The sequence below is a fragment of the Condylura cristata genome, unplaced genomic scaffold, assembly GCF_000260355.1.
Source record: "Condylura cristata isolate star-nosed mole 26May11 unplaced genomic scaffold, ConCri1.0 scaffold00017, whole genome shotgun sequence".
NCBI lineage: Eukaryota > Metazoa > Chordata > Mammalia > Eulipotyphla > Talpidae > Condylura > Condylura cristata.
The window spans coordinates 13,428,950-13,447,423 of NW_004567118.1; the positions used below are offsets into that span (position 1 = coordinate 13,428,950).

Genomic DNA, 18,474 nt, shown 5'->3' on the forward strand with positions numbered 1-18,474 from the left:
TACATGTAGCAAATAATAAAAGGTTTCAGGTTTACAGAGAAGAATCTGAGGGCAAAATGCCTAAAATGAGATATCATGGCATAAATTAAATAGCATAGAATCAGAATTTAGGACCACTTATTCCCCATATATAAATTTTTCTCCTGGAATAACTTCTTTACTTAATTATACTTAATAGTTCAACTCCTTACATATGAACTTATTCAAGAAAGTATATGTTTTATCTTATTTGTTTCTATACTCCAAAATGAAGATACTTCATGTGTCTCTGTATTATGAGAGTAATATCATTTTCTGAAAAACAGATGCCTGGTTAAAAAAAAAGTAAGGGCTCATTACAGGTTTTTAAATAGTAAAATAACACTTACAGTGTCTGCTTCTTTCAGAAGCAGAAAATAAAAGAAGGATGAACAAGAAAGGAAATTGCAAACTCTATCCATACTTACTTTATTTTTATTGAGGTAATAATATTGGTTAACATAATTAGCAGTCTCCGACTTTATTAAGAGTAGGGAATATCTGTAATACCAAATCACCAAATTGAGTAAGGGCTGCCAAATGCAACAGAGGCCAAATTAGTTTGAGAAAATTATGGCACAGGATGCCTGAATCTACAGGTCTCAATAAAAGCCAATAAAGTATAAGCGCCAAAGACGGTGGAATGACCTGAGGGGCAAAAGTAAACAATTTTGAGATCTTTCAGTGACTAACAGCAGGAACTTCTCAATACTAGTTTGGCGCCAAAAAGGAGAGGAGAAAAAATTGAATGAAGAATTGAAAATATATCACTTTAAAAAAAAGCAATATGAGGAAGAGACCCTGTGTTATTAGTAGTTTTATATTTGCCAATACCTGCTGACTGGGGAGACAATAAGAATGAAATAAGGTGACACAATTGTGTTTTCAGGAACTTCACTGTGAAATAGGGAGAATTCATGTTAGCCTGGATAGGACCTTGCCACTTTCTCACAGGAAACTTTTACTAAACTTGTCCGGGAAGAACTCACCTAATTTATGGGTGACTAATTGTTATAATGAAGCTAGGAAGGAATTTGTATAAAGATGTTATGATAAAAAAAATTGAACAAAAATATAAATGGCAGTTGAAAAACTGCTGAGTAATGAAAAGCAGAGCTGATGAGTTATAATGATATTGTCTTGACTAATAATTTTAATTGATCTTGCAAATGCTTTACTAAGACTACAACTCAAAGCAGAGATAGATCAAAAAAAAATTTAGTCAAAAGAGGAAGTTTACTGTGTGATCTCAACAACAGCTCCATGCTGCCATGCTGTACTAACTCTAGAGGCCATCATCAGACCTCATCAGCAGGCTGCTTAAGCTTCAGTTGTATTTTGAAAAATAAATAAATAAAATAAAATAAAATAAATGGATTAAATAACTTTGTGCAATGTGCATATGAAGGTACTTGAAAATGCTCACTGAAGCATTCTTTATGTTTATTATTATAATTAAAAATTATAGTGACTTACATGTCCACTATAAATGATGTAGCTTAAAATAACAAGTTTTGTATGTACTTATATATGTTCATTTACATGGAAAGCTCCCTCAAATATATTGCTAAGGGAAGGACATTTTATAATACACATGTCATTTCATTTATACTGTAATAAATACAAAGCCGCATTAAATTGCTCTGTTTGTCTAAAATGAATAGAAATAAAGGTCTGGAAGGATATGTCAAACTGGTAACTTTCACCTTTACTTTTTATTTTAGGTAAATCTGTATTTGATTTTTTTTTTCAACAAGAACATGCCATGCATTACTTTTTATTACACAAATAAGGGCCCTTCTTGGTGGTGCAAGGGGTTAAAGCCCAGCAAGCACCATGAAATTAGCTGCAGCCAAATGGCAGCACAAGTTCGATTCCCAGCCAGGGAGCTGACCCACATGGCACAGCAGACCTCTCCTGTCTGGCTATGCTACTCACCTCTGCAGTGTATTTCAGTTAGTCTGCTTGTTCTGTTCCCCACTTGTCTTTGGTGAATCCTTTCACTGAACCCCTGCACCTCTGGCTTGTTACCCAAGTTTTGTATGCATAAATAAATAAATCTTTTTAAAAAATAAACAAATAAACATGTAAGCTATGTTCATGGAACAATTGCAGCAAGGGCTCAGAATCCAGGTGAATAACAGCAGATTATCTTGTATCTGTTTTCTCAGTCAGTAAAAAATGATTACTACTACATATGTTCTTGAGATAAACAGTTACACTCTTAGAGGTTTTATGATTTAGCTTCCAAGACTTATAAACCTGATTTTTTAAATGTGACTCCACTATAAATGTCTTATTGCCACATTCTTCAGAAAGTAATTTCATTTACTATAGTCTATTTCAGTGTTATTGTGAATAGTAAAAGAGATTAAAGATGTGAAGAATTTACTATACTAGAAGGCATGTAATAGGAACTCAAAAAATTGTGGCTGCTCCTATTTTTCCTGAAAACAAGATATGATATAATTTTGTATTCAGAATCCATATACAATAGCTTATGGCCTAAATTAATCAGAAATAGTAATATGGATAACAAGAATCATTAGGTAGGGTTCTTTTTCAAGATAGGGTGCTTTGAAGAATAACTGTGCATCATTTTAGTAAGGTCCATTTTCTTATGACTTGTCAATGTTTTCAAAATATTGGTAGGAGTAGAGTTTCTGTTGAAAAGCTATACATGCTTTTGAATTAATGAGATCTCAGTATAAACCAGTTATTTGAATTGGTGACAAAAATGTATGACCATAATTCATGTTTGCCAGTGATTTACTATATACTGCTAACAGCCCAAGTTTCATAGCTTATATGTGAGAACTCAACATTATGTGGAATATTCTTTTGTAAACATATGATTTTCTACTCTTAAGGGAATTAGGTAATTGACTATATGTAAATCAAACAGACGTTTATTTATTCAGCAAATATTTATTGATCGCTATGTGCCACGCACTCAATTGAGCACTAGACATCATGACCAAAAGCAGACAAAAGCTTCTAGTGGGAGGAGTAATGACAACAAAAACAATGAGCTTAATAATAAGTGATGCATACAGTATACTAGAAATTAATAAAATGCCCTGCAAAAGGGAAAAAAATGAAGACAAAGTGAGAGGAATTTCAATTACAGGAAGAAGAGGAAGAACCATCAAAGGAGACTAAGACAGAACTATGTGAATAACAGCAGAGTGAGTTCTGGAATTCTTGAGAGGTTGATCAAGGTAGAGGATCTGATCAGCAGTGAAATATTCATCAGTGAGACAAACTATAGGGTTTACCAATAAACAGCTCATATTAGTGATGTTAACAATAGCTGTTAACTTGTGAGACTTAATTCTTCCTTTTGGTCATGGATGGTATCCACCAAGTTCTCTTCTTCTTGTGATCTTGTGGGTAAGAATGTAATATGTAGATGGCCATTTATAGATAACTTGGTACTGTTGGTTTTACTTGAATATCAGCCTAGTCAGTGTGAATAAGTGGTTAAGATTACACCTATAACAGGCAATGAGGTTTCTGTTGTGAGAACACCAAACCCAGAACTGTAGGAACTAGTCATTAGGTAGGTAACATTATTTAGATTCAGAAAAGCTAACTAAGAGGTTCTGTGATGTGTGGGTATTACAATCACTTGACTCCAGGTGGCATTCCTAGAGGTTGCTATAGAAAAAAGAAGCTAGCTTAAAGGGGAAAAAAAAAAATCAGTCCTGAGTTTAACTCCATTTATTTCACTAAGAAAAATACCAAGTCAGGTGGAGAATTTACTCTCTTTATTTTTAGTTTAATGTGTTATTCTAGATTTAGAATACATATGATTAACTTGGGGGTGAGGAGGGAAATAATCAGAAATTTCAACATTTAAGGGCTGTCACTTTGGCAAAGGCATATGGAGTAGATAGCATCATCATGATATGTGGGTTGAGATGAGGCTGCCCTGGACAAGTCTATCTCAAAGTTAATTAATGGAAACAGCCCACCTTCAAGAATTTTTATTACCTTACCAACGCTATACTAACACTGCGGAAACACAGCTGCGGGTGCTGTGCCGACGCCCACATTGCCAGTGTCAGGAAGGATGTACTTTTAAACCCCTAATTTATCTAATAATGTCTTTAGCAATTTGTGTAGGTTTGACAGTATGATGAAAATGCTCCTTGGCTTGGCTTATAACAAAAATTTAGTTTGCAGTCTTAAAATGTAGATTGTCTTCATATGCATGTGGAAGATATTAAATCAACTTCAGAGAAAGATCAGCTAAAATACTTTCTGTCCATTTACCAGGATTTATCTTCCTATGATACCTGAAAATAGTTGTGAATTAAATGTTTTAAAGCACTAAAGAATTATCTATCTATTGTGGTTTCTCTGTATACCAAGGTGGCAATATATTGTGCTGAAAGAGAGCCAACATTTTTATATAAATTCCAATATGACTCTGTTCCTTTTCTCTAATGGAAAATGTGGGTTGGACTGATGTCAGCCTATAGAGTGCAGGCAGAATAATAAGCTCTTGTAAATAAATACTTTGAAAGAGGTATGACTAGTACTCCCTTGTTGGGAATATAAAACTTCATAGCCATTTGATAAAATACTATTTCAGATGAAGTTATGGTATAGGTATGTCTCTTTAAGAAAATAAGCTATACAAAATCTGAAGAATTCATTCCTAACTGGTGGAATTCACTGCAAGGACAGATTTATCAAATAAAGAAATGTTCAACTTTAGAATATACCTGGTGTGTAAAGCAGGGTATCCTCATATTTCTTACAAAAAGAAAGTATAGCATTATTTCCATTCTGCTGGGCTATCTAGAGATAATTTGTTTGGATCTTAGATGTGTCAGTTTATACCTTTAAATGAAGTTTGTACCATATTTGACATTTAAGACCTTATTTGAAATGGAGTTACTGAATTTGAATTTTAGGTGTAAAAGAGATGTCAGTTTTTCAGAATTTCTTCAATTTTTTTTTTCAAGGAAACTGAAATCCGGAGGGATTTAAGCATCTTTTCTAAGGTTACCCAGCTAAAATTAGAACCCAGCTTTCTTTTTAAAAAATTATTTAGATTTTTCTAAATTAATTTTTTTATGTCATTGTTAACTGTTGGACAGTATTTGATTTCTCCCAGTACTTCTCCTACCATCATAGCTCCTGTCACCCATCACTATAGTTCCTTGTGCTCTTCCCCCTCCTGTTTTAGAGTCCTCTTTCTCCCCTCTCCCCTACTATATGTAGTTTTGTCTTTTTTCGTAACCCTTTAGGACCCAGCTTTCTAACACCTAATATTTTTGCTAGAATCTGTTGTCTCAAACAAGTTAGTTGAATAGCAATTAAATGATAAGTTGGCAATAAACTTTAGGTTTCTCTCAGTGTGCAATTATATTTGTCTAGGTTACAAGGTGAGTAATCTTAAGTGTTTTCATTTAAAAAATTCTTGCGGGGCCCTCCCTGGTGGCACAGCGGGTTAAAGTACAGCACTAAGAAGCTAAAGCAACCTCTGCATGAGTTCGATTACCCCCCCCCCTGCCCCGGAGGTGATCCACATGGTGCCATACCTCTCCTGACCCACCCGCTGCTCCCTTCAGCAGTGTACTTGTCAGTCTGCTTGTTCCGCTCCCCACTCTGTCTCTGGTGAAGCCTCTCACCAACCCTGCACCTCTGTCCTATACCCCAGTTCTGTATGCACAAATAAATAAATCTTAAAAAAAAAAATTCTTGCAGTAACAGAGAAATGTTTAAATGTTTACATTTCAAGCTACAGTGATTACTGAATGCCTGAGATAGCTCTGTGTGTGTGTGTGTGTGTGTGTGTGTGTGTATAATAGTACTTGTTATCTAAATAACAGTCTCATAATTCCTGCAAGCATTATAAGTGAAAGCAATGTTAAGGATTCTCCCATAACTTGGTCTCATTATGATCTAAAGAAATTAGTGTTCTTCTAGGGCACAAGAAATGAACATAACTAGTATTAAAATTTTGCTTTTCTATGCTGACTCACTAACTATGATGATAATTTGGGTAGTTCCTATAATAATTGATTTACTCTATTCAGGCTGCTTTAACAAATAACAAATATTACTTTAGACAGCTTATAAACAACAGAAATTTATTCTTCAGAATTGTAGAGGTTGGGAAATCCAAAATCAAAGCACTTGCAGACTTGGTATACAGTGAGGACCTGCTTTCTGACTGTCTTTGTGTCCCCACATGGTATAAGGGGCAAGAGAGATGTCTCAGGTCTCCTTTTCAAAATCACTAATTCTATTCATAAAGGATTCACCTCAGGATGACCCCCAATGACCCACCTAGTGACCTCCAAAAGGACCATCTCCAGATATCATCACATAGGCGGTTAAAATTCCAACATGGATTTGAGGGGTACAAAAACATTCAACTTGTAATGGAATTTAATTTCTGCATCATCTTTAAATAATGCTCCCAGATACTATCGTACAGTCTTTTAAATGTCTAACTTGGGAAAGACTGATTTAAAATAATTTGTATAAATGTTGATAAGTCCTAAACTATTGAAGGTCATTAAAGTGCAGTTTTATTTTTACAATTCAAAATCTTCCACAAGCATGTTTTGGGCTGTGATTAATCTTGAAGAGTCAAATTGACCCCCAGATAAATATTTTGAGGATAGAGATGACACTAGCCAATGTGAACTTCCCTGAAAACAAGCAGGGGAGAATTCATTCATCAACCTGAATTTTTCATAATTTTTGTGTGTCTGAAGAATACCTATTGTCAGTTAAAAGCAAGATCCTGTGCTTTGTTTATAATGTTGTTTACAAAGTTTAGTAGCACCTGCATTTCTGCTTTCTAATATATAACATTGAGAAAGTCAGTATTCACAGAAATCCAAATGTTCATTCATGTATTCATTAAGATAAATATATATATGTAATACATATAACTTATAAACTAGACAGGATTTTTTTTACCTATGAATATGTAAACTTTACTTTGGTATGTGTGAAAACACATTTCCTTTTGTCCTCTGGACTGAATTGCTTGAGTTAGTAATGGGAAGCACTTCAGACATATCTGTTTCTGTAGATAGCAAAGAATTGTTCTTGGGCTGTATTTGAGGAACCTAACAGGATTAACTTAGCTATAAAAGTGTTAATTTTCCCCCAAAGACACATATAACAAAAGGTTTAAAAATTTCTAATCATGCTTTACTCCAGTAATGTTCTCCACATATATCCCTAGTTCTCATTTAAAACCCCAGTTCTCTGAACTGCCATGAGCATTGACCCTCCTCAGATATTTGCCAAAATTTAAAACCTTCTGAATAGGGATCTTCTGAGCATTGTATGAGGAATTAGGAAAAGAAATTAATTTGCTTTGTTATTATTATTACTCTTGGTAATTTTCTTTAAAATGACAAATTTTAATGATAAGCTTTTACTTGAGCTGTATCAAGTATTTCTCATGTGACTGTATTTTAAAATATATTTGCAATTCTGATTTTTCAGAAATAATCACTTTTACTTCAGAGTCAAAATCATAAGCACTTATTCATGCTAAGTGTTACAGCTTTCTGACATGTAGAAATAGCTGATGTGGGTGAAATGTCTCGCTTGATGTTTTATATCTAGCTATTAGTCAGCTAATCTTCCTCCCTACTTCACTGAAAATATTTTCATTCTGTCTGACAAAAAGTAAAAAATTACATTAACTGTGACTAAAAATGTATTACCGATGACAAATTAATGAGACTAAGGATTTTTGCCTTATTTCTCTACCCTTGGTGAACCTAGATTCAGATAATTCGATAAATTACACAAAAGATATCTTAAAAAAACAAACAAACTGGGGCACAAGTTTACAATAAAGGTTTTCAGGTGATTTTTAAAATATAAATTTAGAAACAAGAGGATCAAGTAAGTATTAAAACTATATACTAAATATCTACTTAGGTAAAAGGTTACACAAGCAATGTTGACAAAATTTAGGTCTATGGAGGAAACTTTAGACTCATCAAGAAAGAGTCAATTAACTCATCAAGAAAGAGTTCAGGGGCCTCCCTTGTGGTGCAAGGGGTTAAAGTGCAGCCCTGTGAAGCTATAGACAGCCACTGCAGCATGAATTTGATCCCTGGCCAACCTTATTGTCTTCCACTTACTAATACTTTCTTTACTATTTAATGATTCTTTACAAAGCTCATGATTTAAAAAATACCTTTATTGAGATCATTTACATTCCATAAAAGTTACCCACTTAAAGTATAGAATTCAGTGGTTTTAGTATATTCAGATTTAACCATCACTGCAATCTAAGATTTAGAATAGAATATTTTCATCATTCCAAAAAAAAAAAAAAATTACCACCATTAGTCTGGGCCCTCAACTGGAAGACTAAAGCTGAGGACTGGTGTCCCCTGAAGGATCATGTAGTTACTTATCGTTTCTTAATGCCAGTGCCTTGATTATAGTCCCACTTGATTTGAAAACTTGAATACTAAAGAAATGGATTATCCACTTCTCACCACAACCCAACATATGTATATATGAAGGAAACTTTAGACTCATCAAGAAAGAGTCAATTAACCTATATATATATATATATATATATATAATAGCAATTAACCAACATATATATAATAGCAAGACACAAGATAACCTTGCTATTTCAAAAGGGAGGAAATATAAGTCACTTCTCCATAGCTATTCTCTCTTAAAAAAAAAAAGATTTATTTATTTATGCATATAAGAGCTGGGGTGTAGGCCAGAGATGTGGGGGTGGGGTGTGTGTGAGACAGGATACACCAGAGACAGAGTGGGGAGCAGAACAGGAGGATGGACTGAAATACACTGCTGAGGGGAGAGGTCTGCTATGTCATGTGGGTCACCTCCCCGACTGGGGATCAAACTCAAATGCTGTAGTAGCTGCAGACAGCTTCCATAGTGCTCAGACTTAAGTCCTTGAGCCACCAATTGGGAGACCCCAATAGCTATTCTTTTTTCATGTTATGTGTATAGGTGTATTCCATTTCCTTATTTCAAATAACCACCCATATATTCTTGCCTTTCAAATTTTCTACCCCTTTGAGCTCCACACTAGAATGTTTGATAAACCATTTGATATCTTTGCTAACATACTCAAAAATACTCTTTTGAGTATCAACTTTTGTTTTCTACTTTACCCCCTTTCCTCCACAAACCTATCCTTTGCCTGATTTCTCATTCTAGGTGGTCCCATTCACCTAGTTGCTCAGACCAAAATCCAGAGCATAGCCTTAGTTCTTATCAGAAAAATCTGTATTTTCTTTCTACAAATACACTCTTTTTTCATCTTACCTGGATTTCAACAATCTTCCTTATTGGTCACGCTTCTTTATTCTTGCCTGTTTCAGTTTCCTTTGACACAGCAAAGTGGCATTTGAATTAGTGTCTTTGTTTATAGCGCTTTTTTCTTGACAATCTTTAATGACTTCCTACTACACTTCAGAGTAAAGCTGGATTCCTTACCATAGTCAAAAAGGTCCAAATAACCAGTCTTTGCCAGTCCATCTGACTTTATTTCCTGCCACGTTTCCCTCACCCACTATACTTCCTCTGCTTTGGAAGTTCCCCAGACATGCCAAGCTCTTCAAGAGGATCTGTACACATACTATTTTCTCTGCTCGAAATAATTTCTTCCAAGTACCTCACCCCCACAAAACTGAATCTTTCTCATCCTTCAAGGAATGGCATTCCTGATCTTTACAAGTAGACTCCTATGTTATTCTCTATAGCCGTATTCTGCTCGTTTCCTTTAAAAACTTTAACCCAATTTTAAGTTGATACCCTCTGTTATATTTATCATCTGCCTCCCTAACAAGATTGCAAACCTCCTAAGTCAGGGCCATGTCTGTGTTTTTCACCAATACATGTAGAGTACCTAGCATAGAACATGCACTTAATAAATCTGTGCTGTTTAAAGGTATAATACTATTTTGAGAAAATGTTAATAATTATAAATTATTATTTTATTATTAATTATGCTAAATGTAATGTTTCCTAACTCTGGCTAAAAACAGCCTTTTTTTTTTCTCTTTCAGTAATTGCCCTTCCTTTTTGGCTGCTGCTTTAGCCAGAGCCACATCCGATGAAGTCCTGCAGAGTGATCTATCTGCACATTATATCCCAAAGGAAATGGACGGCACAGAGGGGACTGTGGGTGAGTCGCCTTTCTCCACTATTTCTTTAAAAATATTAAAAGCGTATGTCGTGTAGTGATCTTTACAAAGTGTTTGCAACATGCATTTATCCATTGTTTGATTCTATAGTGGTAGCAAGGAAGAACAATGCAACACATTTTTTTAAAAACTAATCAGTAAAAGAAGTAAGAAACATAAATGTAAAAATTGAAATATGTGAAGGTAGTGAGAGAGGAGACTATCATAACGGCATTAGCATAAATAATATCTAGATAAATGTAAAAACTAAAGTGAGAAATGTGAAGACACAATAGAAAAGAAGAGTGGAAGAAATTTTAGCAAAACCTATTTAAAAATGTTAGCTTAGTTTTAAGAATCCAAGGAAAAAATTAGAAGTAAAATTCAAGAAACCATTTGCAATAAAACCTTCTTACTACTTACTTCTCTACCACTAAATAACAAGAGCTCTTTATGGCATTATATAATATGATTTAATTGCATGGCTTACTGTACTTTTTTCTAGGCAAAATTAAGAAGCCTTCACAATGTAGTCAATGTATTTGTCAGGTTCTAAAGAAATACGGATTTTGTAAAATTCAGGGGGGGATTACTACTCAAAATTGTTAAGACATTTTAATATTTCATTCCATTTGTTCTATTTTAAGCACTTGTCTTTAAACATGGTGCTGAATTTAGGGGCAAAGCATGTATTAATGAATCAGAGTAGCTAAGTTCCAGAGAATGTGAGGCAGATATAAAAGTAAACATTCCTATTCTTCCATTATTTCTCTAGATCATTTTTGACAGAAAATTGGCAAGGAAGGGATTCCTCTGCTTGTTTTTACTGAGAGTAATTGAATCACTTGGACCAAATTGTTCCAGAGTCAAGTTGGATGGAATTCCTGCTACAAAACATTGGTCTTTCCTCTGGTACTGCTGCATGAAGTAAAAGCCTTGTAATGAAAAGATGAGGGATATTAAATTCTGCTTCACTGCAGCCAGGGTGGTGGCTGACTCAGCTCCAGCTCAGTACAATGACATTAACGACTGATGAGTAATTTACAGCTGTGAGGGGGTGGAATGCTACTTTGGACAATTTTCTCTTTTTCGCACCCTTTTTTATTTTATTTTTCCATTTCAAGCAGCAATTATTTATATACTGATGTTCTATACTATTCCCTGCAGAAGGAAAATACTTAATGTAGCAAGATTGAAGTGTTCCCCAATGTGCCTACTTTGGAAGATCTTATGAACCCCCATAAGATAGCAAGAGTGAAATGAAAGATTTTTCATTTGGTGGATATTATTGGTAATTTTGATTTTTTTTTTGTTTTTCCAAGAGTACACTTAATGATGTCTCTCCATGCCATTGCTGTGATTCAGAATTATTATAATTTTAAATTATTTGCAAGTCCTTAATCTATTTAATTTAAATCACTCAGTTTGTACTGCATCTTGACTCAAAATATGTAATGAGGTTATATTTTATGTTTATCCATACATTAGAATGGGAAATGGGCATATTGAGTAAGACTTACTACTACTGGCCTAAAGTACCTTTTTTCTCTCCTTGATTCCAAAAACAGACTTAAAAATTCTTAACTTAAAGTTCTTTTTATGCTTATGTCATCCCTAACATGTTCGCTAAATGACCTTGTATATGCTGGTACAAATTTAGTTTGTTAAATGTAAAGCCTGTCCAGAAAACTTAAAATCAACTTAAAGTATCCCACTGCAAAAATGAAAGCAAGAAGGGGGAAATAAAGATCACCAGTGCAGAAAAAAGTAAAAATTATGAAACTTTAAGTAAATAAATTTGAAAACTTGGGTATATTCTAGAAGAATACAATTTAACAAACTTTACCTAAGAAAGAGAAAAGAAAATTCTCAAGGGACAGTATTCCCAAAAGGATAAGGAATAGTTAATTCTATAGGTGAACAAATGATCAAAAATAGATTAATTCCGATGTTTGTTTAAATGAATTATGCAATTGTATAGTGAAAGATGAGAGCCTTTATAGCATAACAGCGATACCAAATCCTACCTAAAACAAGACTAAAGAACAAATGAGAGGTCCTATTATTAATCAATAAAAAACTTAAATATTTGTATTTGAGTTAATTAACAGTTAACTCAGTCAATGAGAATTTTATCAAGGATCTGCCATATGTATTACACTCTGTTGGGAAATAGCAGTAAACAAAACAAAATGCTCAAGGTCTACTTAATAGATCAAAAGAAACAAAAAGGAATCATCTCTAAAGTCACCCAAAAAAGATTTGGTAAGATTCAATATTCATTTCCTAATTTTTAAAGATCTACTTAATAAAGTAGAACTAAGTTGATACATCTTGTCTTTATGCATAAAGTATACATACTCAGGAAGCTTTTGGTTACAAGTGACTACTGACATAACTCAAATTGCTTTCAGTAAAACTGAATTTACTGGCTAGGTCACCTTCAAGGTAAGGGTTATACAGCTAGATTTAAGGCTTCGTCACATACTGCATCAGAATCTGGCATTTCTCCAACTCTCATCTGTACTCTTCCATTTTGATTTTTATCTTCGGGCTCCATGTGGTGGCGATGATTGCTGGAGTACCAGTCTTCACTGCCCAAGTTCAGATCAAACAGGAAAATACAAGTAACTTGACTTACTTGCTGAGTTACAGGATTCAAGCTAAATAGCCCAACTTATTTCCCATTCCTGAGCCAATCACCATGACCAAGAAATTTGATTTTCTAACTGCTTAGATGGGAATCACGTGTTTTACCCCTCAATGCACATGGTTGAGAACAGAGAAGGAAATATTCTTGGTAGAAAGAGGAATGTTTGCTAGCTGGCAAGTAACATGTTAAAGCAAAGTTCTGACTCAAAGTAGCAAATAAGATAAATGTAGAAAAATGAAGGATGTATGTTAAAATAAAAGGATTTAAATCAATGAAATTTGTTCCTGGATAAGACTCAATAGGAAAAGTAATTTTTTTCTAAATTAATCAATAAATTCAATGTAATCCCAGACACAATGGCTGTAGATCATTCCTCCCCCTCCAAATCTGGCAAAAGAATTGGAAAATTAACCTGAAATGAAAAACGTGTGAAATTACCAAAGTGACATCCTTAAAAATTACAAATCATAGCTAGGATAGCTAGTTACCTTGTGTTTAAAATGTAAAGTTACAGTAGCTTTGAAAGAATAGCACCATTGCAGAAATGGAGCAACCAGTGAAGCAGAATAGATGATCAAGAATCATACAAATATTTTAATATTTTAGTGGTTAATTTATATAACAGTTTGCATATTTATTTAGTAAACATATAATAAGCTCCTGGTATTTGCAAAGTTGAGAAGTGAAGAGCATGATTTTAGTCAGATAGACCTGAGAGACTTATAATAGTTTTGCCTGCTTGTGAAATGTTTGAGATATAGAAAATGTAGTAAATATCCAATAAATATTACCTATTGTTAAAAAAATCAAAAACTGTAATAGATGGTGTGAATAAAGTGTAATGGCAGGAACAACTGGGAAGGGTCATGGCAAGACCTAGAAGTTCACTGTACATTAGAGGAAGCTGACATTTCTTCCCGTAATCAAGTTAATATATCCAGACCAGTGCTGTCTGATAAAGCAATGATGGAACTGTCTCTACATGTCCACAGTTGTAGCCACTAGCCACATGTAGTTCTTAAGCAATTGAAATAAAACTAATGTGGTCAAAACAACTAACAAAATAATTAAAACTTAAAAGCCACATGTAGCTAGTAAGTTACCTTCATGGACAATGTGCAGACCTATGTAAGAATGACATAATGGTTCGTGTTATACGGTAATCTGAGAACTACCTTGAAAATACCATTTCTCTGTTCTACCTTACCCCATTCTTCCTCAAGATTTCTGGATTCACTTGTTTTGCAAGTTGCTGTTGTGATTAAGTTACACAGCCACCTAAATGTAGGAACTGTATTTGGAAACTATACTGCTGCAGAGAGTAGATGAGTTGTAATAATATAAGTAGGTAACTGCTGGCTAAAAGTAACAGACTGGCAACTGAAAAAATAAGATAGGAGTTACTGCAAACAAGTTGTTGAATTTTCTGTTAGCCTTGGTTTCCCTCTCATGAGGTTGTATTTGCTTTTGAATTTTTCTCTTTCAAATGTACTCTTGATTTTAAGTGATATAAAAATGTTAAGGGAACAAATTCACAAAAAGTAGCTTACCACCTGGTGCTAATGGGAAAAAACAACAACAACAACAAAAAACATGAGTCAGCTTTCCAAACTTGGCCTTTTAAAAAGAATTTTTAATAAGAAAACATATAGTAAATATAGTCACAGGTAAAGGCAGGGTTAGGAATTAAAAAAAAATCAAGTTTCAGGTTGTTCTAGAACATACAGTTGCTGTTCTCTAGGACTCATGTTCTAGATCTGAGGAGGCATGCACAGCCACTGCCCTCTGGGGCACACATACTCCCAACTGTCGAACTCTATCTGATTTACTAGAGTAAAAAAATTTCTGAATAGCCTTGCATTTTTTTCCTAACCTGGGATCTAGAAGGAACTCTAGAATACTGGCTTGAGAAAATTTAATTGCCCCTTGGCTATTTCACTAACTGTAACTTCAGGAGAGGACAACTTGAGTGGAAAGTTAAATACTGTGAGATAACAATATCCTCAGTGCCAGTGATGCGTGAAAGACTTAACACATTTGTTCACCCATCAAGGGAGGCAAATAAGGCTCAGAAGTTAGCTGGACTACTCCACTTATTAGGTCAAGTAGTCTAAGGAATGAACTCTCTGACTGCTACCTCATTTTTTTTTCTGTCCAGGGTCACACACATAGAATGAAATGTTTGTTCTTTGAGAAAAAGAAAACTTGTAACTCATTTGTTAGTTTATTGGCTAAACCATTGTCTAAGTCTTTTTTTTTTTTTAATCTTTTTAAAGTTTTTATTACTTATGCATACAAGGACTGGGGTACAGGCCAGAGGTTTGGGGGGGGCGGTGAGAGGATTCACCAAAGACAGAGTAGGGAATAGAATAGGCGGATTGATTGAAACACACTGAGGGGAGCAACGGGTGAAACAGGAGAGGTCTGCTGCTCGACGTGGTGTGTCTCCTCCCTGACCAGGGATTGAACTTGTGCTGCAGTGGCTGCAGATAACTTCATAGTGCTGCACTTTAACCCCTTGTGCCACCAGGGAGGCCCCCATTATCTAAGTCTTTAATTAAAAAACTGTCAACAGGCCCTCCCTGGTGGCGCAGCGGGTTAAAGCACAGCACTAAGAAGCTAAAGCCACTTCCTCATGAGTTCGATTCCCGCCTGCCCCAGAGGAGATCCACATGGCGTGACAGACCTCTCCTGACCCGCCCGCTGCTCCCCTCAGCAGTGTACTTCGTCGATCTGCCTGTTCTGCTTCCCGCTCTGTCTGTGGTGAATCTTCTCACCCTCTGCATCTCTGGCCTGTACCCCAGTTCTGTATGAATAAGTAAATAAATCTTAAAAAAAAAAAATCTGTCAACAAAAAACAACTCATTTGGTTCTGAATTACAGTTACAGCAGAAAAGTTAGGGAACTGGAAGGAGATACAGAGGTCAGGAGAAAAGGGACAAAAACAAATGGTTATCAAGGTAAATTTCTGTTCTTGAGTTTGTAAATGTTTTCATAGGGCTCTCATATTCCAATGAGCTGGTTAACTACTGTTCCTATTTCAGTCTTTCTCCTAAGCATAGTGGGCTTGGTCCTTCTAGTGATAACCGTGACAGGCAAAAGGGAGCCAGTGCTCTGAACTAGATCGCATTTCACAGGTTGGAAGAAATCCAGCCTAGGAATAGATCCAGCTCTGGCCAGAGGTTTTCTGTTTGTGACATAAGGATATCTTAGTGGCAGTTGCTGGTGGATGAATTTATACTAGATAGGTTGTCATTTTCTCTCTTCAGAAGCAACATTTCATTTCTCTTGAGAAGAATTTCTTCTATTAAGGAGGAACTTGACTAAGGTGACCTACTTCTGTCTTTACCAAGCAGGCAAGTGAAAAGCACTTTTACAAGGCTCTTCATTGGAGGTTTCTGTGTTTCTTTCACAGAGATTGAGACAGTGAAATTGGCCCGTTCTGTCTTCAGCAAACTACATGAGATTTGCTGCAGCTGGGTGAAAGACTTCCCTCTCCGCAGGAGACCCCAGCTTTATTATGAGACATCAATCCATGCCATCAAAAACATGCGCAGGAAAATGGAGGACAAACATGTCTGCATTCCTGACTTTAATATGCTCTTCAACTTAGAGGTAAAGGGCACTTCCGAAGAGTCAATTGAGATTTAAAGAACAAAACCATCACCTTCATGGTCCTGTTAGAAAAGGAGAACTTCTAAGTTTCTAGGTTAGAGCAAGATAGGTTGGAGCAGGACTCAAGGCAAACTGGCACAAATTTGCTTGCATTAGACAACAGAAAAACTCTTTCATGTTATTTTGAATTAGGTAACATGCTCATGTGGCTCAAAACGGGAAAACAAAAATCTCTCAACTCTTACCTCATCCACTTACCCTCGCTAAGGGCAAGGGAAGTTGCCAGTTTCTTGTGTGACCTTCTAGAACTATTCTGTAATCATACACACAAAAGAAAACCAATCTATCTGAAGCAATTTTTTAAGGGAAATTATTTCTATAGTATAATCGCATGGTGTTTATTAAGTTTCCATACTACGCACAAAATACACACTTAAGACTAAGCAGTTTTCTGATTTCATGTGATTTTCTTTTTTAAATCTTGGTTTTTGACACAGGAAAGTAGCCGGAATTACATTTCATGAATCTCTGTGACTGACAAATTGGATCATACAAATCTTGTCAAGTTAATAACCATTTTCTTGTTATCTTCCTCTTCTTTTTCTATTAAATATATTATATTACTATAAGCAGAAGTAGGTTTGTTTCCTTTGCTTGTCACTTGCCTCTTCACTCAAGTTCATAACTTAAAAATCACAATGTAGTAACAGACAGAGTACAATAGTTTCTAATTCAGTTAGCAGCTAAATTTAAATTTAACTCACTGTCAAGGTCTGATCAGCAGAGATGGTGGGTTGGTAATTTGTGCTTAGGTTATAAAGACAGATTAGCTCCTACCTTTGTTTCTAGTTGTTCCCATGGCCATACTCATGTAATTCAAAGGCCTGTTGTATAAAAACAACCCTTGGATCATTACTTGAAGATTTTATACAGATTTGAGAACATTATTGCTGCTTGTTGACCAGGTTCATTTTTACTTTGCCTCAATTTCAACCCAAAGGTCTGACATGGGAAGGAGCATCTTGCTATAGTGAAACAGGCTTTGAGGGTAATTTGGCGACACATATTTAGAACATTATAAAATTTCACATCCTTTTATGTGATCATTGTACTTTTAATTTTATAAGGAAACAAAAATTCATAAGTCTTAACACATTTTATTTGATTTAAATGTTTTTATGTATTATCAATAATAAAAATATGCAAGCGATCTAAATCACTACAGTATAGGAAATGGTAATTATGATATGCTCTTAAGATATAGATTATATCAATTAATGTCTTTGAATAATATTTAATGACACAGAAGAGAAATGCTAATGATATGGTAATTGACCAAAATCAGGGTATACCATGTTATATATAATACCCTAATTTTATTAAAAAGTATATGTGTATAGATAAGAGTGGTTTATGTGGATGGTGTAATTATAGAGGATTTTTCTTTTTTCCTCTATGCTTCTTTACTCATCCAAATAAGCATACGTTATCTTCACAACATGGAAAAAATCAGTATTTTTTAAAGAAGCTGTACTATTTTTCAATTAACTTATCATTGGTTTCCAATACTAAGTAAGTTTCTGGAATACAACCTCACCGTATATACCACACTACACCTATCCCATAGTCCTAGGTCATTCACAACTGTCAAATTGTCCCTATCCATTCTTTCCACTCTATTCCTCCCCTCTTGCAACAACCATACACTTTTTAAAATTTTTTTATTTTTTATTTATTTTTAATTATTTATTTATTTATTACAAAGCTAACAACCATACATTTTAAAAAAGATTACTTGGCTCCCGTTTCTTCTGATGCTATAGTTAAGAATCTTCCCACCAAAAAAAAAAAAAGAATCTTCCCACTAATCTCACACTGTTTAAAATCATAATCTTATGGCCCCCAAAGGTATTATTGCTCTTTCCCTCTTTGTGATGACCCCACATCAGCTTACTTATTTAAAAACTGTGTGCATATACTGTTTCGTTTTCATTATATCTTTATTCTGCCCAGTGAGTT

At 34.8% G+C, this 18,474-nt stretch overlaps 1 protein-coding gene across 1 annotated transcript in view; it reads left to right on the forward strand.

The window, feature by feature from the left end:
• The window catches only part of PPM1E (protein phosphatase, Mg2+/Mn2+ dependent, 1E), a 93,235-nt gene that overhangs the window by 61,088 nt on the left and 13,673 nt on the right, over positions 1-18,474 (forward strand). Inside the window, exons 2-3 of the mRNA XM_004684425.2 lie at positions 10,071-10,189; positions 16,256-16,455. Coding sequence (XP_004684482.1) covers positions 10,071-10,189; positions 16,256-16,455 — 319 coding nt within the window. The remainder of the gene's footprint in view (positions 1-10,070; positions 10,190-16,255; positions 16,456-18,474) is intronic.